This window comes from Parasteatoda tepidariorum, chromosome 5 (genome assembly GCF_982258835.1).
Source record: "Parasteatoda tepidariorum strain Cologne lab strain chromosome 5, Ptep-v5.0, whole genome shotgun sequence".
Classification (NCBI taxonomy): Eukaryota; Metazoa; Arthropoda; class Arachnida; order Araneae; family Theridiidae; genus Parasteatoda; species Parasteatoda tepidariorum.
The window spans coordinates 34,166,050-34,189,178 of record NC_141759.1 but is presented as its reverse complement, the minus strand read 5'-3'; the positions used below and the strand labels follow the sequence as shown (position 1 = coordinate 34,189,178).

At 33.1% G+C, this 23,129-nt stretch overlaps 1 protein-coding gene across 1 annotated transcript in view; it reads left to right on the top strand.

Annotated features, from left to right (window-relative positions):
* Nucleotides 1–23,129, top strand: part of LOC107438594 (MAM and LDL-receptor class A domain-containing protein 1) — a 166,217-nt gene that overhangs the window by 13,560 nt on the left and 129,528 nt on the right. The window contains exons 4-14 of the mRNA XM_087163643.1: nt 4,663–4,798; nt 8,724–8,859; nt 10,146–10,227; nt 10,310–10,444; nt 11,610–11,872; nt 12,184–12,274; nt 15,346–15,429; nt 17,638–17,754; nt 18,841–19,115; nt 20,387–20,471; nt 21,353–21,586. Of these exons, the coding sequence (XP_087019769.1) occupies nt 4,663–4,798; nt 8,724–8,859; nt 10,146–10,227; nt 10,310–10,444; nt 11,610–11,872; nt 12,184–12,274; nt 15,346–15,429; nt 17,638–17,754; nt 18,841–19,115; nt 20,387–20,471; nt 21,353–21,586 (1,638 nt within the window). The remainder of the gene's footprint in view (nt 1–4,662; nt 4,799–8,723; nt 8,860–10,145; nt 10,228–10,309; nt 10,445–11,609; nt 11,873–12,183; nt 12,275–15,345; nt 15,430–17,637; nt 17,755–18,840; nt 19,116–20,386; nt 20,472–21,352; nt 21,587–23,129) is intronic.

The window sequence follows — 23,129 nt, the reverse complement described above, 5'->3', positions numbered from 1 at the left end:
TAACTAACTAACTAACTAACTAATCAATTTTTTCAGAGTACCTATCCATGTATGGATATCTGCTCTTTCATCTAAGTTGAATAATATGTGGTGGAAGGGAAGGGAGGTGCTGCGTTAACATTAAGTTAAATCTCAGAATGAACAATAATTGATAAAATCAGGTCTGAGTCATACATAAAAATAAATCGCAAGTTGATACATAAGAGAGGGAACAAATTGAAGATAAAGATAAAGAAAGAATATTTACACTATTTACAAGTTTACAAAAGGGGGAAGACTCCCTGTGCACTCTCTCGCCTCCCCTCGGTATAGACGGGCTTCATTGGTGCAGAGAACACAGTTTGTCTAGGGCAGTGGGGATAGTCATGATTATCCTAAATGCTTAGAGAGAACACAGTCGCTTAAGAAAAAAAGCGGTTATCGGGCTGAAATTTTTGTTGTCATCTATGAAATCAATGTCTAATAACTGATTGAATTTACATGTTGAACAATTTTTGGCACCTTTAAAAAAGGATGCATTGAGTTTAAAAAGGCACTCGTCTATTTTGTCGATTTTGAGGTCATTATAGAGGGTGTTATTTCAAACGAACCAGGGAGCCCCAGTGATTCGTCTTAGGGTTTTGTATTCGAAGACTCTGAGTTTCTTTCTTTGTGTATTTGTAAGCGTCCCCCATGCCGGGGATGCATAGCTGAGGATTGGTCTAATGCACATTAGATAAATGTGCCTTTTCGTGTTTAAAGCCATTTTGCTATTGCTATTTAAAATGGGTTTCAAAGCTTGATAAGCAGCTTCAGCTTTTTTAAGTATATTAGAGACGTGATATTTCCAATTTAGGGTGCAGTTTATAGTGATACCCAAATAGTTTGCTTTAGAGACTTTGGGAACTTCTTCGTTGAATAATAAGATTTTTTCGTAGTTGATAATTTTCTTTTTATATGTTTTGCGAATAATGAGTAGGTTTGATTTGGAGCTATTGATTTTAACCTTCCACCTGCTGCACCAGGTTTCAATATCTTTTACATTGTTTTGTAGTCTTTTAATTGCATTATTTACATTTAAGAATCGGCTGAGTATCGCGGTATCATCCGCATAGAAGGCTGTTTGAATATTTATATCTCCCCTGTTAACTGGGAAGTCTGAGCAGTATATTAGGAAGAGAATGGGCCCCAGAATAGAGCCTTGTGGTACGCCTGCTTGTATTTTTCTCCTTGTAGAGAAATGGTCATTAATTTTAATTTGAAATGTTCTATTGATTAAATAATTATTAATAATATGAACAAGATCATCAGGAATATTTTGCTGTATCATTTTATATATAAGACCAGTGTGCCATACTCTGTCGAACGCTTTAGCGATGTCCAACATGAGTAAGGCAGTGGCTTGTTTTTTGAAGAATCCTTCACTAATAAATTCAAGTATTCGAATCAACTGTTTAGTTGTGGAGAGGTTTTTCCGAAAATCGAATTGTTCGTTCGGGAGAAAGCTTAATAGTGGGTAAGTTGGCATCTTACTTACTTACTTTATTTAAAATAATTTGGGTACCTTGGCCGCGCAGCGGCCTCTAACCCATCCATCATGAAAATAATACAGTGTATATAGTCATTTTGAGTTATATGATAGTATGGTTACATAATAATATTGCCATGACTAGAAAGTACAACTAGATCGAAGGTTTACATGAATTGCAAAGAAAATTGAAAATAGCCATGATTAGATATGAAAACATGATATACAAACTTAATCTGTGATATTTACATTGATGATCAGTAGAAATTTGAAATTGAGTGTTTAATGTTGATGATAGCGTAAGTATATATAAAATCGGGAGACAAATTGATGAAAGCATAAATATTTACAGAGCCAGGAATCAGAGTTGATGATAGCAAAGAATATACAAAATCGGTAATCAGAATCAGGAAGAAATTACAAATTTTGCGAAGCCTTAGTGGCGTAATCTAGTGTGAAGCATTCAAGATTATTAAATTGTAATTTATAGAGATGCATATTTAAAGTCAGAGAAGAGTTCAGTTTTAGTCCTAAAGTGAAATTATTCCGGAGTAGTCTCCCTCATAATTGTTTGCAGCAGTTGAAATACATCTCGATTATTTAAGAGTTCTTTAAGTTCTTTGATAATTGATGCAAGTCTATGGGCTTGACCTATCGTTCTTGATGGGATTTTATCAGGAGTTGCGCGAAGGCCTCTCCTGGGGGGACGGTTGCTGCAACCTGTGTAATTTGCAGTATGTGCTTCTCCGCAGTTGCAACATTTAGGTGGTGAAGTTTTATCCTTATGGCACTGATAGGAACGGTGGTCGGCGGCACATTTTAGACATCTTGGTTGAGATTTGCACATTCGTTGTGTGTGGCCGAAATTCTGGCAGTTATAACATTGTATTGGGCTATTCCCTCCACGAAATCTTTCAATTTTCACGGGAAGGTCACAAATATTGGTTACTGAGTAGATTTGGTTATTTTGTTCTGTTTTGATCAATATTGTGAGAAAGAGTGGGAGGAGCCGATAGGCCTCGCCCACTTTTGTTTTAAACTGAATCACTTTGCTTGTTATAATGCCTGTCTTGGCCAATTCACGGGAGATATGATCTGTATTGGTACATGCTGTGAGTCCACGGACTAGAACTTTGATATGCATGATTGGTGGTTCTGTTTCTGAAATTGTGGGTGGAACCGCAGCTGAATTATAATCCTCCATGGGTTGGGTCAAGTCAGGATTTTCTTCGTTGTCTGATTGCTGCAAGGAAGTGGCGACATCTAGTAGTGGTGGAGGGCTGATATTTGTAGTAGTGGATAAATTTTCAACAGGCTTTGTAGCTTTGTTTTTCTTTCTCTTTTTACGTTTTCGTTTTTTGAGGGGGGGCTCGGTGATATTTTTGGATGAACTTTCCGAATCTACGGATGACACACTCACTGTCTGCTCCAAAAGCCGGCCGCTTTCATGAATTTCTGTGTCAGTGACTTCCGCTGATGTAGTCTGCATTTCAGACTTGATTTGCTGGTTATAGTTTCTTGTTTTTTCAAGCAGTTCGCTTGCTCCACTGTTTAGTTCGCTTGCTTCACTGTTTATTTTCCCGTATGCTTCCATCATTCTCTCATATATCTCTAATTCCATAGGATCCGTGGGTGGTTCAATCGTCATAGGATTACGTCTCGGGCTTTCGGTTTGACGCTTTCCGCCACGTCCGCATTCCTCATGTGGAATTTCCATCCATCGTTGTATCTCCTGTATCGTTGAGTTTCGTGTTTGAGTCTCGGTTTGTCTCTTTCCGCCACGTCCGTGGTGATGATAAGTGGCCATATTCTAGATCAGCAGCTGCGATTGATAAACAGCGTGAGTCGTGAGTCGCAATTCCCTAACCAAACCAGCAAAAAAAAAGGGCTAAAAGGCTGTAAAGATAACTAATAAAAAACTAAGTTGGCATCTCTGCACAGTGCAGATAATATATAAATTTATATTATTAATATATTCTGGTTGTTAGAAATATTCAGCTTTTCCAATTTTAAGTGCTGAGATTGAAAGATTTCAGTTACCAGTCTTTAACAATTTGAAAAAGAGACATGTTCCAAGAATGGAACTTTGGCTCCTGAAACTGTTAACCTGTTGACATACAAAGACGTTTGGGAAACGTCGTTTGTTCCATAAGTCAAAAAAATAATTGACGTGTCTCAGACGTCTTCAACGCGGAGATGCCAACTAGCTCCGGTCAGCAAATAAATATTTTAAAGTGGTAGTTTATCAATTGCGATTCTTGGTTTAATAAATTCAATTAAGTAGTTCTTTATCCTCCACTGTGTCTAAATAATACGTAGGCTTATATACACTGAAGAGCCAAAAAAACTGGTATACCTGCCTAATATCGTGCAGGGCCCCCGCGAGCACGCAGAAGTGCCGCAACACGACGTTGCATGGATTCGATCAATGTGTGAAGTAGTGCTGGAGATAATTGACACCATGAGTCCTGCAGGACTGTCCATAAACCAGTGTGAGTAAAAGGGGGTGGGGATATCTTCTGAACACCTCATTGCAAGGCATCCCAAATATGTTCAATAATGTTCATGTCTGGGGATATTGGTGGATTTCCGATACTCACGGTATACTCGTGAAATGGTCGTACGTGAAAATCCAAATTTCATTGGTATCTCGGAGATGCTATGTCCCATCTCCCGTGAGTAGACTATAACACCACGTTCAAACTCACTTAAATCTGTATAACCTGGCATTGTAGCAGCAGTAACCGATCTAAGAACTGTGCTAGACACTCGTTGTCTTATATACGCGTTGCCGATCGCAGCACTGTACTTTGATTGTCTCCATACCCCTTTATTTGCATACTCATGCCTGTACCAGTTTTCTTGGCTCTTCAGTGTAATTCACCATTTTATAGTAGTTATGCCATGCTATACCTTTTAAAAAACAACCAAAAATAGTCAAATATTTGCAAAATTTAGTTTGTAGTTATTTACCATTTTTTTATTATTATTTTGGCATGTCCGGAGCAGTTGGCATCTCTGGCAACATTCCGTTGTTGTTTACAGTGCTTTTAAATATCATTTCTGTATCAAGAAATTTGTAAATGTCAAGGGGTTAAAGCTCCTCAATATTAGCTTCTGTATTCATAATGATGATTTTTTCTCTGGAACACTAGGGCGTTATGTGTATTTGAAAGGAGACAATAAGATAACAAGATCATCAACTTTAACTAGCTCCAAGCTGCCAGCGGAGTGGAAAGGAGATTTCTGCCTGAGTGTTTGGTATTATATGGATGCCGATGGAGGTGACAAGTAAGTCATAAGCTTATATGAGATTTTATTGGGAGATAATAACTTAACTTTTAGACGAAGTTTTCAAAATTGTTAGCATACAACTGAAGATATATCTATAACTTCTTATACATTGTCACATCAGTTCTATACACTGTTTTTCGGAAAAAAGTTGTTAAATAACAATTTATTTAACTGTTATTTTGACTTATTCAAACAAAACAGTTTAATAACTATAAATAAGATGGTATTTAAACTGAGAGAAAAACCTTTTATTAATTGTGCAGTAACATAATACGGTTAAACAACTAGAATTTTATCGCATCAACTAGAACAACAGTCACTTAGTTCGTTGCAGATGGTATAGCCAAGGGGGCTAATCTGTTAATCTCATGACCATCAGAACGGGCATTCGAATCCCAACTTTGACGCCGAAATATTTTGTCTATAAAATCTTATATAGTTTTGTATTCATGGTTTTAACCATACTAGTTTTGAACGGCGACACCCGGTGGCTGAGGGGTAGCTCTTCGCGCTGTCGTGCCACAGGTCCCTGGTTGATCCTTGGGCCGGGCAAGGTTGATTCAGCCTTTCATCCCTTCAGTGGGTTGATAAATGAGTATCAAGCATGCTTGGGAACTAAACACTGGGGGTTCTGCGTTCGGCTGACCACCTGACCGGAACATCTGCTCCTGCACCCCAGAGCCCAAGATCAATAAAACTGAGATGGGCACAGTAGGCCTTGGCCCTCTAGGGCTGTTACGCCTCTGAGTTTAGTTTAGTTTAGTTGCGAACGGTTTCAAAACAGTAAAGGTAAAAAGTGTTCTTTAACGTATATTTTATGGTAAATTGGTTAGACAGATTACTGTCCGTTATTTTTCCATAACTTTAAAATGAAAATTCTAACGTTGTAAAAGGTATTTAATACCGTTAAGTACATTTCGAAAGATTATTATAGGATCTGCTATTTTGGTTAATACAGAGGCTCCAGCTGACTCTGCTTTGTCCGCAGTTAAAGTTATGTTTAAATCGAAATTCATATAAAATGAAACTTTATAACAGCATCGTAGTGAGTGAATAATGATTTTCTGAGCTATTTTAAAATATTGAAATTTACTGAAATTCTGCAATAATTTCATTTAGTTTTGTTTAAATTATTAATAATTAAAGTTTAATTTTTAGTTTGAATTATTAATATTTTATTAAAGTTTTAACACTTTATTTAAGTTTTTTCTGAGAACGGAATAGTTGACATTCCAGTTAATGTAGCATTGCTGCTCTAACATTTTTAAAAAATAAAGAACTAAACCGAATTTTTAAACAATTTAACCCATTTCTTTATAAACTATTTAAAAGAAAAATCGGCTTCATATTTTTTATCAATTATTATTTAAGATAAAAACTAAACATAATTTATAGGTTTGATCTAGTCTTGTCTTGATTTTTGAATTGGGCTCATGGGTCGTGCAGCTGCCCCTATCCCATCCCCCATGCTTATTTTAATAATTATGGTAGGATTTTAGCGATTTTTACGAATATGTTTTCTAGAGGTGGTCAATTTTATGCTCATATTGACACTGTGTTAAAAAAATTTGATTTAAAATTACTTTAAACACCACAACATTAAACATTTAAGAAACATATGGAAGAAACCTGAAAATTATGCCTAGTATGTGTAAAAGTCTGACAAAATTTTTAAAAAAATTATAGTAACTTTATAACGCTTTTAGTCTGTTTTTCAACTAACACTGCACATAACCTTTATCAAAAATCGTTATAATTGACAGCTATGTTATCCACTCAAAGTATGACATTATAGAACTCAAACCTACACTGTTTCTTTAAATTAAAAACTATTTAGACTGCTTAATCAGAAAACCAGTTTTCACATTAGAGAATATACTACTATAACAAATATTATATACTACTTCAGAGTTACACGGTCGTGAAACGTTTCTAATTCATGACAAAATTCAGAAAGATATAGTTATTTTAAGCTATTCATCAAAACCAAAAACTATTTTCAATTTACATAAATTGAATTACAGTGCTCAAAATGAAAAACAGAACAAGCCCCAACAAATATGATAAATACATGCCCCAACAAATATGATATACTACTTCAGAGTTGTGAAAAGTTTCTAAATTCATGACAAAATTCAGAAAGATATAGTTATTTTAAGCTATTCATCAGAACCAAAAACTGTTTTCAATTTACATAAATCGAATTACAGTGCTCAAAATGAAAAACAGAACAAGCCCCCACAAATATGATAAATACATGCCCCAAGAAATATGATTTACTACTTCAGAGTTACACGGTCGTGAAACGTTTCTAAATTCATGACAAAATCCAGAAAGATATAGTTATTTTAAGCAATTCATCGGAACCAAAAACTGTTTTCAATTTACATAAATTGAATTACAGTGCTCAAATTGAAAACAGAACACCAACAGGTGGTAAATAAAAGAATTGAAGCACTTCAAAATTACATCTATGAACAATGATTCTTTTAGCAGCAAGTGTTTTGAAAGATTTTACATGGCAAAATTTGAAAGATTTCGATTGAAGCTTTCAAAAATGGTGTCATTTTTGGCCATATGAAATTCAGATCTACCAAAACGAGGAGAGGAAGTTAATTTCAATTTTTAGTTATCATACTGGCATATTAGAATGCTTTTTAAATTAAAGCGATATTGAAAAATCGCTTATTCATACACACATTTTGATCAAAGCAAATTTTGTATGCAGATAATATCATTTCAAAAAACTTCAAGCATAATTATTTCAAATTATGCAAACAATTTAGCGATGCAAAATTTTCAAAAACATTTGCTTCCAAAAGAAAATTTTCTTACATAGAGTTAGTATAAAAGTGTTTGCATTGTATATGAGCAGTGATGGCTCAGGGGGACAGAGCACTCGCCTTCTAATGAGGTGAGCTGGGTTCAAACAGCAGTGGCTGGTCGATTTGAATTCAGCACCCGCTTCACACCGACCACAGAGCTGACGGAAAATACCCTGAGTGGCAGACGGATCATGGGTAATGAGTTCCCTGGCCGTGAGGCTAACCATGGGAGGTTTTCGTGGTTTTCCTTTCCAAGTAACGTAGATGCGGATTAATTCCATCAAAAGTACTCCACGAAGGCAATTTTCTCTCCATCCTTGATCTAGGTGTTTCCTTGTTTTCTGGATGTATTTCAAAATTACAAGGCTACGGAATTGATCATTGGTAAGCGTAAATACAAAATTGAATCTGCTGTTCAACGATGGTTATAAAATAAAATCCTTGTACATGGTTAGTACAATTGAATGATAATATTTTAAATATTTATATTTGGAAACTGTAAAAATATCACAATTAATGATTCACATTACTAATGAAAAATAAACCAAGTTGTTGTTTTCTTTTATTCTATTATTTACTCGCATCTTCTACTTACACGGCAAACATCTAATTTTTAATTTAAAAAAATTACATTTTGGCACATTTTGTAGTTTTCCTCAGAAAGCGGTTCCCGATTCTGCAGTGGTGCGTTTCTAAAAGTTCTTGTAGTATTTTTGGCTTTGGTGGATCGTATACAATATCCAGGTCATACTGGTGACAGTGATTTACTCTTAATAAACATGATCACCATCATCTCTGGACCTTATATATGATGGGATTTTTGGGGGGATTACGGCAACGACATAGTTTACAAGCCGTCATTGTTGAAAACACCGCAAGAACTTACAAAACGAATCAGCGCAACTCCAAGAAAAATGTTTTGAGTGAAACTACAAAATGTGTCTAATATACTTGATTACAAATTATATATTGTTGTCGAATGTTATTTTTAGTTTGGTCAGTGTCATTAATCTTTATCCCATTTTTGTGCATCGTTAATCGTATTTTAATAGTTTCGAAACTATAAATATCTTACAGCCAGTTTATTAATCTTTCAGGTTGCAAATCACCGTAGAAAATTCAAAATACATTTTTTCTTATGAATACAAAGAGGTTTGGAATAAAAGAGGAGAATTTAGTTACAAGTGGAAACATATTTACGTTCACGCCAAAAGTGACAAAATTCGCCCAACAGTGAGCATATTTTTTGATTGATAATTTTCTGTGAAAAAATTTTGTAAATGCTTATTTCCTTTTCATTTTTTAACTTTTTTAATTTCACTACTTTGCATAATTACAACGTGTTTTTGTTCAATGACATAATAAATCCAAAATTAGACAACTTTTCAAGTTTAGGGGCATTTATTTGCCGACATATATAGAGGAAGAAGCCGACTGAACTGTGTAGGGGTCAGGGAACTGGCCTTTCCTCAGAAAGGTTCTGGGTTCGAATCCCGGGCAAGGCATGAATGTTCTTCCGTTCTCTGTACTACCTGTCCTCACTATGGGAGCAATGTTGGTCTACTAAATATAGGCAGATATGTTGGCTCTGAAAGAGTGGTCAACATATCTGCCCTGTAAATGCCTGAATTGACGAACTGTTAACACAAGTGGACGTCGGATAAAAATATTGAGGCAGAAGACAGGAGGAAAGTAGAACCGGACAGTATAACGGCTATTATAGCGGCTATTTAAGACATTTGATAAGTGATCGGACCAAAGGCGGCCTTTAACAACAAACTCTCGTTTGGGGAAATTTTCTTCTTGGCTTTAGTTGGTCGTAATTAATAGAAAGTATCGCAATTACTTTTTAAACAAAAGAATTGGTTTAAAAATTAAAATGGGATAATGACTCGCAATATTTACCTTTTTTTTTCTTCAAGCAATCGCTCTAACAGAACGCTAGTGTTTCACCAAAAGTCTGTACCGAAAAAAGTGTTAAAGTAATGTTTGCATTGCTTATATTTTATCTTCTGTCTCCAATTTCGTACTTCAGTTTAATACTACCTTAAGCAACCATCAAAGCTTGGCTGAAAAATTTCCAGTTATCTCTTATGTATGATCTTCGGTAGGTTAAAACATTTACAGTAACTTTCCTTTTTTGTTCGAATAATTGCTTCTGTGAAGTCTGGTATATTTGTATTAGATCATATAAATGGCAAGCAAAATCAACTCTAATTGAAGCATAAGTTTCCACTATAATAATAAAAATGTAAATAACATAAATTTTTTCCATAATAAATTTTTTGGTATTATAGTTTCTTCTGTGAAATCTGTGTGTGTTAAAATAATGTAAATAAGTTCAAACATTTACAATAATTGTTTTTTCAATAGAACTATCGCCTTTGTTAAGTTTAAAATAATTGCATTAGATGAAGTAAATGGCGTTGCGCTGCCCAAAATCGCAACCTAAATAAAGAATTACAAAATCTCATAATAAAAATATAAATAAATTAATTGTTGACATTAACTATTTTTAGATTAGAATCGTTGGTTCTGTGAAAGCCGGTGTAATTGCACTGGATGATATAAATGGCATGGCTGGATCGTGTCCCCCAGCAAGTAAGACATTTGAAAATTTTGAGCCATAAAAGCACATGAATTAATTTAACTGAATGTTCATTCCGTTAAAACTCTTTTATAGGAGTGTGTACTTTTGAAGATGATTGGTGTGGATACACTCAAGATCCAACTAATTCGTTTAATTGGCTCATCAAGTCTGGTATGGATAACGATACAAGAAATGCAATTGTGGATCATACAACTCAATCAGCATCCGGTAATAAAAACTTTTAAATTCAATTAATTTTTTTAAAAATAACAGTTCTTAATATTAAGATTTATTTAAAATATTTCAAAGCTAAATAATAATTAGTAATTTATGATTTAAATTGCTAATTCACCAACAATGCAACTGTTGGTTTGGAAGTGAATTTTTAGCATACTTAGTGGACTAATATGCGAAAATATTTTGAAAAAAGACATCATTAAATTATTTTTATTGCATTTTTTGCTTATTCAGCAAGCTTAACTTGGTTGACTTTTCATGTTTTTTCATGTAACCTCTAATTTTTTAGACTATTCATCAAACTAACCAAATGCTAATAGTGTACACTTTAACCCTTTACGGTCGTATTAAGTTTTTACATGGGTGTCATGCAGGTCGGATTTAATTTTCGCTGAACGAGCAGTAAAACATAATATGCAAGATTATAAAGGAAAAGTAAAATGTATTAATTATTTTTCAAACTTTAGATATATGTAACACAATAATATGTTTTAATTTTATATAAAAATTATATTTTATAGTTCTCCATAGTGTGGTATCTTTCAAAGTGATGCAATATGAAGCCCTAGTTTTCGAGAGCATGTGTCACAAAAATAATTAATTAGTTTTTTTAGTTAGTTTGGCGCCTTCCGCATTTAATTTTTCTGTTTGAACATACAGAACAATCTTTACTCTTTACATCTTCAGAGAGCCGCAATATATGCAGTTTGCCGTTAAGCTATGACTAACATCTTTGCTGTGATGGCTGAGAGCAGACATACGACTAGAACGATGAAAAAGTGTTGGTGGCTAAGAGTAAATGTGCGACCGCAGAGGGTTAAACTGCGTAAGAATAAAGCTAAGCAGTATAAATAAAGTATAAACAATAGCAGAAAAACTGACAAACTATAGTTTTGGTTATTTAAACAAGAAGACTTGCTTCCATAAACAAGAAGGTTCTTGTTTATAGAACTGAGATAGAATGTTTGTTTTTCTGCTGAAATATTTGCTTTATAAAAGTAGAGGGGTGAGATTTATCCCATGGTTTAGAATAGCTATAAACGAAGAGAAATTATGCGAATGTTCCATTAAATTTGAGACAGCTTTTGATGTTTTTAGGAAATTAACGTTGTTTGGGTTAGTTCATTCTACTTAAAATTTAATAAATTGTTTTCAGGAAAATATCTGTATGTTGGAGCTAACGGTGGAAGTAGATCACCTCAAGTATCTCGAATTTACGGCCCAAAACACGCACCATCTGCTACTGCTACTTGTCTTACTTTTTATTATCATGTCTATAACATCAGCAAACTTACACTGAATACATACATTGCTACAGACCATGGTGTATCAGATCCCGAATGGTCAGTATCAGTAAGTCAAGGACTACTTTGGCATGGGGCAAGATTCTCTGTTGTTTCAGAAACCTCTACGTGGCAGGTAATAACTTTGTTAAATAATGTTTTAGTGAGAAAAAAAACGATTTATTAATTAAACCACTTAAATGGAAATTAAAATAAATTTATGAGAATAAGTTAGTACACACTTTTGCACACATTTAAGCACAATTTTGCTACAATTGGGAGAGAAGATTTTGGCTAAAATAGAAAAGTATGAAAGAAAAATCCTAAGCACATATAACTAAAATTTAGCACATTCTGATGAATAAATATAGCACAAATTTCAGGCAGTTAATCTGAAGCGTTTATAAAAATAAAACAAAAAATTCTATTTTTTGATGTATATTTCAGGTGGTTTTTGAAGTTGCTGTTGGATATAAAGGTTTCGGTCAAGTTGCAATTGATGATGTGATGATTAATTTAGGAAAATGTCCAGATCCAGGTAATCGCTTAATTCACACTTTCCAGCCTAAAACTATTGTGCAATTTTATTATTCGAAATATTTTGTGTCTTTTTCGACCTTATATTCCCTCTGTCCAAAATTAGTCACAATATATGACTAATTTTGTGTTGATTATCAATAATTATTAATACTGATGATTTTATGATTTTTGTAAAACATTTTTCAGGAATTTTAAGGTGCTATGCTATCAATGAAAAACATTTATTTACCAAGCATTCCTTATTTCCCTCTTGAAATCAGTACTAAACTTTCAAAAATCCAGGGTTCGTACTTTTCTAAGCCACGTCCCATTTCGTAAGGACTCTTTCACCAGCAATCGCTTGTTATTGTCTTATGCCACTTGTCAATACTGACAAGCCTTCTTTAAGGCAGAGGGGAGCGCTTCTTGTTTTCCAGTGGCATCATCTATGGCCAAGAATTTCGACTTATGTCACAAACATTGGTCACAATCCGTGTTACAGGAAGGACATATTCACACACCATCATTTCGCAAATCGTAATTTTGACTTGAACCAGAGCACGACCAATCTCCAATCCAGTACCCCCAGATGTATATGTTTACTATGGAAACTTGGAGGACTTAGCAACCATGACAGATTTAGAGGGCATCAGTCACCATTTTGAACACCAGTGGGATCAGTGGGAATCGAACTCACGACCTCTTGGATATGATCTCAACGCTCTACCAACCAGGCTATTCGCTTAAAACTATCTTCTAGCTAATGTATCCTGAATCTCTTTGTAGTAAAATTTTACTGATGTCGATCTGCTTAACTGCGTCGGAAATTGTCAATGATTCCACCTACTTGAAATTTAGAAACTAATTTGGAGCGGAGAGAGTAGTTATTTTGGTGTTTATCAAATGAAGGGAGAGAACTTATTTTTATTTGAGGCTAAAAGTGGGTAATTGTAAATGCATTTGAGGTATTGGGCGGAATATGTCAATTTAGAACTAAAATGAAAAATACTCTTTAACACTAGGTTTACGGACGTTTCTTATATACTTATCTCTACGAACACGCATCAATTTGACGTATGAACATATAACAGCACTTACAGATATGCCAACTTGCTCCGGACAGTAAATATATATTTTAAAGCAGTAGTTTATCAATTGTGATTCTTGTATTAATAAATTCAATTAAGTAGATTTTTATCCACCACTATTTCTAAATAATTCGTTGCCTTATATGATTCACCACTTTATCTCTGCTAAATTTACTTAGTAGTTATTTACAGTTTTTTTTAATTATTTTGGCGTGTCCGGAGCAGTTGGCCTCTCTGCACTTAGAAAGCAATGTAATTATACATTATAAGTAGAAAAATGAAAATATGAGATACATATTCATGAAATATTCTAGTATTTTACTTTTCAATACTGCAACTGAAACCTTCAAAATCTGACACTCTGACATCAATTGACATTCTGCGTTTGTTCTTTCTATTATTGCTTATCGGCAACAGTTGCTGATCGTTTGTTTCATTTGAGATAACGATATCGGATAACGGATCGAAGTATTGTTAATAAATTCATATTTATTATTGATGTCATGTTTGCATGTTTACTCAAAATTTTGTCTAAATCACGATCGCGTTAAATTGACGCATATCCGTAGAGATAGGTACACTTTAAAGAGAATTTCAATATTTAAACCCTTTTGAAGAAAATAGACTTCAATATATATTTACCTCGATCAATGGGTAAAAGTCATTACAAGAGATAAAATAAAAATGCAAACGGGTTTTGTAATTTTCCTTATCAAATTCGAAATGAGTCAAAATGACGCGTCCCGTAAACCTAGAGTTAAAATTGGATTAGTAGTATAAAATTCAACATATTTCAAGCTGTTTATGAGATATTCAATGTTTTCATCCAGTTTTTAATGACAGAGAAATTCGGAATTCATAATTACCCAGAGAAAGTTTACAACTGTCCATCATTTAGGGTTGAGTGTGAATTCTATTGAGGGACAATCTATGACTGTAGAGATAGGCATTAGTAAACAAAGATCAATTTATGTTCTTCTCATTTGTCAACTTTTATAATTCTACCAACAAAAATACGTGCTCATAATTGTTCCATCTTCAGATATGCCAACTTGCTCCAGACAGCAAATATATATATTAAAGTGGTAGTTTAACAATTGTCATTCTTGGTTTAATAAATTCAATTTAGTTGATTTTTATCCACCACTATTTCTAAATAATTGGTAGGCTTATATAATTCACCACTTTATGGTTCATCAGTCAAGCTATGTCTTTTACAAAAAAAAGCAAAAATAGTCAAATATTTGAAAATATACTTTGCAGTTATTTACCGTTATTTTATTTATTGTCCGGAGAAGTTGGCATCTCTGCATCTTCAAGTTATACAAAGGTTATTTGAGGATATCAATTAGTCAGACACTGTATTTCCTTAGTTAGTACAAATTTACGAAAAATGAGTTTGTACTGTAAAAATTACTGTACTGTTACACTGTTGACAAAATTACCCCCTAGACTTGAAGTTTTGCGGATAATTGGGAACTATTAAGAACTTTTTTTTGAAGGAATATTGTTTACTGGTGTAAGTTTGCTTTTTGTTTAATTTTTTATTGCTTGTCATTTTTTTATCTCCTAGAATACAGTAACATACCTGCCAACTCTCCCGTATTTAAACGGAGATTTTATTTTCATATTTAAAGTGGTAGTAAATATATACTATTTTTTTCTTTTATAAATTTAATTTTTAAATGATTTTGATCACCACTATTCTTACAAAAATTAAGCTTATATATTAATATGCGCTACTATCATAGTTGTCAGTTTATGTTTCTTCAAACACAACGTATTTCTTTGCTCACAATTGAATTTTTAATTCCATTTTACTACCACTGGGAAAAATCGTAATGGAAGGGATCAAAAGTTGGCAGGTATGCAGTAATTTTGAGGTTGGTAAATTTTGATAAGTTTAAGTTTTTAAAGACTTTTTTATAAGGAAAATTTGCTTAATTAACTAACATGCAACACTTACAGTTTCAACACGGGATTCAATGTTATGTATTTATAGGGTACTGTGATTTCGAAGCAGAAGACTGCCTGTGGGAAAATGTACGACCACCATCAAGTATTACGAACACGTTGAAAGAATCTGGCAAGTAATATTAATATATCTGAAGTGTAATATAAGATAAAGAAAAAAACGTAATAAGTTCAAAATGTAGGGAAAACGTGGAAAAAATTACAGAACAATGAAAAAAGGGAGGGAAAGAGAAATAATTATAAAAATAACAAGAAACCGGGAAGAATCCGAAAAAAAGGGGGGATAAAATTTTAAGAAATAAAAATCCGGAAAATAAAAGATATTATCCTTTTATCAGCTCACACTATTATATGCGCAAAAAGGAGTGCTTTCTAATATTGTATCAATATAGCCTAAGCAAAATATATCAATACAATAGTGTGAGGAGCACTCAAAAAAATTTTTACAAAAAAATTACTACAAATAAAATAACACACAATAAATAAAAATATCACGTAAAAACAGGAAATAAAATATAAAGAAAAAACAGAATAAAACATTGTTCTTCTTAAGTTTTGTTTCGTTTAATATATGTTATAATTGTTAAATAATCTTGGTTGCGATCGATATTTTACTCATACTATAACTAACTGGAATAAAGGGAGTTTAACAGTTTTTTTTCTCCTTTTTGCCTTGATGCAAAATGGCTTTCAGCGATGAACTGTCTATGCAACAATTAAAAAACAAATATTGAATATGAGACATTTACATCTATTAATCCTCACCGGAACAACTACTTTCGTTTGAAAGTTTTAGTCAGACAGGACATTAGCAAGTGAGACTTTAGTCGTCGCAATCTAAGTAACTGCGAGATAATCAAGCCTCTTTTTTTTTAATAGTGGTTGCTCAAAATCGGTGGTGGTTTGAAAGAAATCAATTTTAAATTTTTAGAGGTTTATATTTTTGGAATTCGAATTGCCAAATTAGACACACTGCGCGGGAAAAGATTGAAAACCAGGCAAGTTACAAACGACTAAAAATTTAAAAAGTGATGAAGAATAAAAGCAAAAATCTCTTGGTAGGTAGGTATTTTATGTTCTGGTAGCCTAACGACCTGCTTGCGAAATCCGACACTTTACGGTAGAACAGTTTAACGAGGTTGATCCCGCTTACTGACCGCAGCCAGTGATGCTTGACTCTGGTGTTCTACTAGGGAATCGTGTCTTCTTTTAAATTTTGCAGCTTCTTCTAGCATATTTTTTAGTATACGATTAAAATTGGAAGCCTGATTTATTATCTTTTTTTTTTAAATATAAATAATTTGCAATGCTAGTCACAGTGCTAGTTACGATTAAATAATCAATTTGAATGTAGCGAGGAGGTATCTAGTTCAAACTCCGCCGTAACACTGGCAGAGATACCAACTGCTCCGGACACGACAAAACAACTTAAAAAACGGTAATTAACCACTAACTAAAATTTGCAGACATTTGGTTACATTTGTTTACTTTTTAATAGATTTAACACGACCAAACTATATGAAGTAGTGAATCATATAAACTTTTGAATTATTTAGAAATAGTGATGGATAAAATCCTAATTAATTGAATTTATTAAACCAAGAATCATACAATAAAAAACTACCACTCGAAAATATTTATCTGCTGTCCGGAGCAAGTTTTATAATTTTATAAACGACGTTGAACAGCAGACCCAATTTTATGGATTTACGACTACTAATGTTTAACTTCGTAGCCTTGCCATTTTGAACCCAATCCAGAAGACTAGGGAACTACTGGATCGAGTATTCGGAGAAATTTTGCCTTTGTGGAGGACTTTTTGATGGAGCTAACCCGCTCCGGAGCAAGTTTGGCATCTCTGCATGCATCCCCGTGCTGTTCTCGGAATTTTGCTATCTCTCCCTCTACTTGATAAGAGCTTATATGCATCGAGTGCGCCGGCAAACCTAAAATGTATGTTAACCATAGAAAAATAAAAGCTTTAATTTTATTGTTGTGAAATTTACTATTCACTTATGCAGCTGTAAAATAATCATATAGGTTTCTGAAATCAACATTTAATTAATTTAAAAAAAAGGAATTTGGATATAAAAAACAGTTATAAAAAACATTCCCCACTAAAATAGATTAATAACTATAATATAATAGATTAACCTCTTTCTTGTATATTAACCTCATAATCAAATTATATTACTCCACAAATATTATTATTAAATCTTAAAACATTTGATATTTCATTTTTTTACGTAAGTTTTATAGCATACATCACGCTTGTTTCTTCATTCTTTTATAAAATTTACATTTTACTTTCTGTCACCAGAATTACTCCATGTCGATACATCATCTGAAGTTCTAAGTGATCATTTTGACTGGAAAAGGCATATTGCTGATGATGCTTTCGGACCATCCAATGATCATACTTTAGGATCACCACAAGGTAATTCTGATTTACAACTTACTTACCGAATCTTAATTGAAGAAGTTGTTCGAAGAATTCTTTAAATGTAATCTGGGTGAATTAAAGTTTAATTTTGTAACTTTTAAAATTTAACAGCCTGTTTTAGAAACGTTAATTATTTTTAAAAGTTTATACGTTGCTTCTCTAAATCAAGGTGCGGTGACACTCTAAATTACCTTGAGGAAAGATGAGGGATGCCGAATGGTACTCGTGACTTCAAGTTAAATATTATTCTTGTAACTGTAATCTGATGCAATTCAGATGAAAAATGCTTTAATATTGAGTTTATAGAGGTTTGTATAGATTAAAAGTATGAGTAATTAGTATTAAGTGAAAAAGCTACGAGAGTTTTCATTCATTTTGTTATTCAACTTTTGTACATAACCTAGGTTTTCAGTAATTAATGTTTTAAAGAGCTATTAGCACACGAAACTGTTTAATAAAGAAGAAATGCGCACAGTTATATCAAGCTTTATTCCACAATTTAGAAAGTTACATAAAGAGCAGCAAGCTCGACCAACCTACAAATTGAATTCAGAATACCTTTAAGTGTGGATGGTAGTTTCCATTTATTTATTATTTCTTTTATATAATAAATAATAGTAATATTATGCGTTATTGTTAAGTCCTTTTGCTAAGACATTATTGTAAGGTTTTTATAACTATCTTTATATTCTCACAAGTTACTTCCATTATTTTACACGCATAGTTTTTTCAAAATTCAAAATTTTGTCAAGATGAATTAATGCTGTGTAAAAAAGACTAATACTAAGATCTTTCGCGATGAATCTCAATTTAAAAAACGTCTCTCAGAACATTCTTCTACTGATTCTTACTAATAGCAACTATTCATATGGAATCATTATTAAAATGTATGGATTCCTTCTGAATTTTATTATATTATATTTCGGCGCCGGAAACTTTAAACCAGGTAAAAACGCAGTCTATATGTCTGAGCCAGTAACTCGAAAATTTTTTTAATATCACGTAGTACCTTCTTTCACTACGTTCTCCAATTAAAAATAACTATGTATTCAATAATTTCTAATTTTTAAAATGTTTTAGGTTTTTATCTTCTCTTGGACACAAGAAACATTAAACTTGGTGAAAAAGCAATCTACATGTCTGAGCGTATTCGTAGCTATGAAGTCTGCCTCAAGCTGTGGTATAATATGCCAAGTTATTCAGACGGGACTAAGCTACAGATATATAGCAGTAGTGACTTTAAAACTGCTTTACAGCACTTAGAAATTACGAACTCGACTAATGAGGAATGGTATCAGATCACCACTACTGTGACACCAATTGCGCTAGAAGATGCACCATTCAATGATTTTTGGGTAATTGATTCGGAGAAGTCTTTTGGTCATATTTGTGTAATTTATTATATGTTTGGATAAGTATTTGGAAGCCATTAATTTTTTTTGGAACTCAATACTTTCAAAATTTAAAAAAAAATACTTGCCTATTGCTGGGCTAACATAAACTTTATATCTCAGCGCAAAATAATTATTGAGCTTTACCGACTGAGCTAACCAAGAAACATATTTGTGCCCCACACTTAGATGATTTAGTACGACACAAAATAATCTTCGGGGTAAGAGTACTAAATAAAGCTTCGGAGACGTGGTAACTCAAGGGATAGAGCAATCGCCCCTATCCCTGAGCGAATGAGCTGACCCAGGTTCGAATCCCAGTAATGGCTGATTGTAACGAATTCTTCTCCCGACTCGCGCCTACCACAATGCTGACGCAAAATATCCTCAGTGTTAGAGAATCATGGGTTAGAGTCCTATTGCCGTCTGTCTAACCGTGGAAAGTTCAGTGGGGTTTTTTCTCCATGTAAAGCAAATGCGGGTTAGTTCCATCAAAATGTCTTCCACGAAGACAAATTTCTTATAATACTTGATCCTCCAGTCCTTGTCTTCTAGATTGGGTTCAAATATACAAGGCTACAGAGTTGAACATTAGTAGTAGAAACCCCAAGAATCATGTCGGCTGTACAACGACGGTTATAATTGTAATATACTAACTCCACGCAAATAATCTTTCTTTCAGCAGCAAATGTTTTGAAGATTTTATATGGAAAAACTCTAGGCTCAATTTAAAAGATCATGCTCAAACCATTTTATAAATAGAGCCTTGGTTACCCATGCATAATTCGAATTGACTGTTTGAGCAGAGGAATATAAAAACCTTTTTTTTTTTAATTTTAATACCAGCAATTCAATATTCATATTAGAATGATTTTTTAGTTATAGTGATATTGAAAATGGAAAAAAAATCTTTTAAATTCATACGCTTATTCCAGTCGATGTAAAATTTGCATGGGTAAAATGGATACCATTTCTAAAAGCTTCAGATAAGATCTTTCAAATTGTGCCAACTATTTCACCATCTTCTAAAACACTTGCTGCTGAAAAAATTATTGTTTATATAAATTTTTCCCCATAATTTTGCATCAGCTAAACACTTTAAATTAATTAAAATCATTCCTTGTAATAAAAACATTTTCATAAATCATACATATTCAAGGCATAGTTGGTGAAAATATCATCTTTATAAAACCACAAACTGTAAGTGTATTTTAACGTTAATTCTTCTTTTCTAGATATACCTGTTTGGCGTTGCAGGTAATAACCACCAAGGTTACTTAGCTGTTGATGATATATCAATAAATGATGGAACTTGTGAAAGTAATTAAAATTTATAATTCTTCTTTTAGTACTTAATTTTTTACTTTTTATTTTCAATGAAATCATAGGTGTTGACATTAATACAAATTGATAAGGGTGACAAGTAAAGCTATCATAATTTTTAAAATCAAATTATTTCACAAAAGTAAATGATTTTTTTTTAACATTATGCCTGTGAATAGTTACGATTAATTTTAAAGGTAAGAAAAAAGTATATCTACCAATAATTTACAGATCTCATCAGAAAAAAAAATGTCTTGTCTACCATTGGATTCCATGTTAAGTCTACGAGCAGGTTTCATTTTATTTCGGTCAATTTTGGCTTCCAGTATCGGGTCCTATATATAATTATCAGATTTACCTAATATTTTATATCCATTATTTAACCAATATAGGTTCTATATTGGTCAATGTAGGCCCGATATATGTCATTCTAGGACCATTATTAAAAAATCTAGACATCCCAATATTGGTCCCTCAGTGCATGTTCATATAGAACTTATATTGTGCCAATTTTGAGTTCAATTGGGGCCAAGGTAAAATTGTAGAGTAGGGTTATTTCGGTCGATGCAAATTTTGCATTGTCAAAAGGGCACCATTTCTAAAAGATTAATGCACGAAATTTGAAAGTGAACCAACAGTTAAGCAGTTAAAATATTTCAAAACATTTGCTGCTGAAAGAAAAGTTGTTTATTAAGAGTTAGTATGGAAGTGTTTTCATGTTTTTGCCCTACATCTGTATCACCAATTTGCCCCTCCCATAACCAGTTATGAAAATAAAAATTTCAAAAAAGGGTATTATGAATTTCTTAACTAAATTTTTAATTAAAATGAAAAATAAATATTTTTTATACATTGATAGTTGTATTTTTCCACCATAGATAAAACCGATTCTTTTGATTGTAATAATGGCGAATATGTACCAGTTGAGAATGTTTGTAACTTCAGAAAAGACTGCAGAAACGGATATGATGAAGAAAACTGCACTGAGTGTGATTTTGAGAAACATTCTTGTGGGTGGAACAGTCAAAACAATTATGAGTATTTCAGATGGTCACGATTACAAGCGGGAAGAGAAAATTTAAATTTCGATCATACTATTGAGGATTCATCAGGTAAGATTTCTTTAACTTACAAAAATTATGTAATTGGGAACATCTTGATTTTATTGTATCAGTGTAACTTTCAATGAAAAATATTATAAATAGTGTAACTAAACATGTTATTAAAAGATTAATAACTGCTGCTTATAGCAGGGCTTCTTAAACTGTGGGTCGCGACCCCCAGGGGGGTCGCGAGACTACTGAAAGGGGTCGCAAAGATCTGATACTTTTCAATCATTATAAATAAAATTTTAAAATTAGTATACACACTACGTACAAATATAAATACAAATAAAAATCATACAAAATACTATTGTAGTTTTATTACAACTATTTTTTGAAAAAAGTGGCAATGCAAAACTGTTATGTAGGGCATATAAATGAAAATATGGAAGTAGCATTTAAAATAATAAATACAACGCGCTCCTCGATTTTCAACTGAACGTTCGACATTGATGTCTGGCCGCCGGCGTCAGTGTTTGCAAGATAACTTAGTGATTATAAGTACCCAGACGCCGCGTCGCCTTACAGCTTACACATACAATACGGAAGCATAATCAAGCTAGGCTAGGCAAATTGGCATATTATTTTTATAAAAGAATAATAAAAAAAATTAAATGAAAGCTTCTTTTTCGGCGTCTTTGTGATACGGTGCCTTTGTGCGCTGCACACTTTGAACACGCCATGCGTCGGGGTTGATCTGATCGTAATTTGTTGTCATTGCACTGGTAAAGATTCGAGTGCAGTTATTTTTCTGTTTGTACTTCAGTTTGGACTCAGCTTTGTCTTCGTAGTGACATGTGTGTATTTACTGTGTAATTTTCAGTTGGTGTTTTTAATTATTACGTTAAAGTTCAACTACATTTTGTTTAATTATTTATTATTATTTAACCATCATGGATAAATGGCTAATTAAAATTCCAACTAATAAGTCTGCCACGCCGTCACAACCAAGTTGCAGTGCTTCAAATCCGACTTCTAGCAAAACAAAAAAAAGAAAATATGACAAATCATATTTGCAGTATGGCTTCACATGCTCTTCTCACAACAATGAAGAACAACCAGTGTGCTTAATTTGCAAAGAAGTTTTGGCTGCAGAAAGCATGAAACCGTCAAAACTGCAACGACATTTGAATACTAAACATGCAACGTTATCAAAAAAGCCAATAGAATATTTTGAGCGTCTTTTGCAAACATCAAATAAAGAAAAGAACACTTTGGAGAAGTATGTTACTTTGAATGATAAATATCTATTGGCATCGTATGAAGTTTCGTATTTGATAGCAAAAACGAAAAAGCCTTTTACTATTGGAGAGCAACTTTTACTACCTGCAGCTATAAGAATGTCTGAAATTGTTCATGGAAAACAGTATGCTGCTGAAATTAGTAAAATTCCATTATCAAATGACACTGTGTCCAAAAGAATTTCAGACATTAGCAATGATCAATTTCAACAGCTTCTTATGAGGCTTAAAGACAGCTCAAAGTTTGCAATACAACTGGACGAGTCGACAGACATTTCAAAAATGGCACAGTTGTTACTTTTTGTAAGATA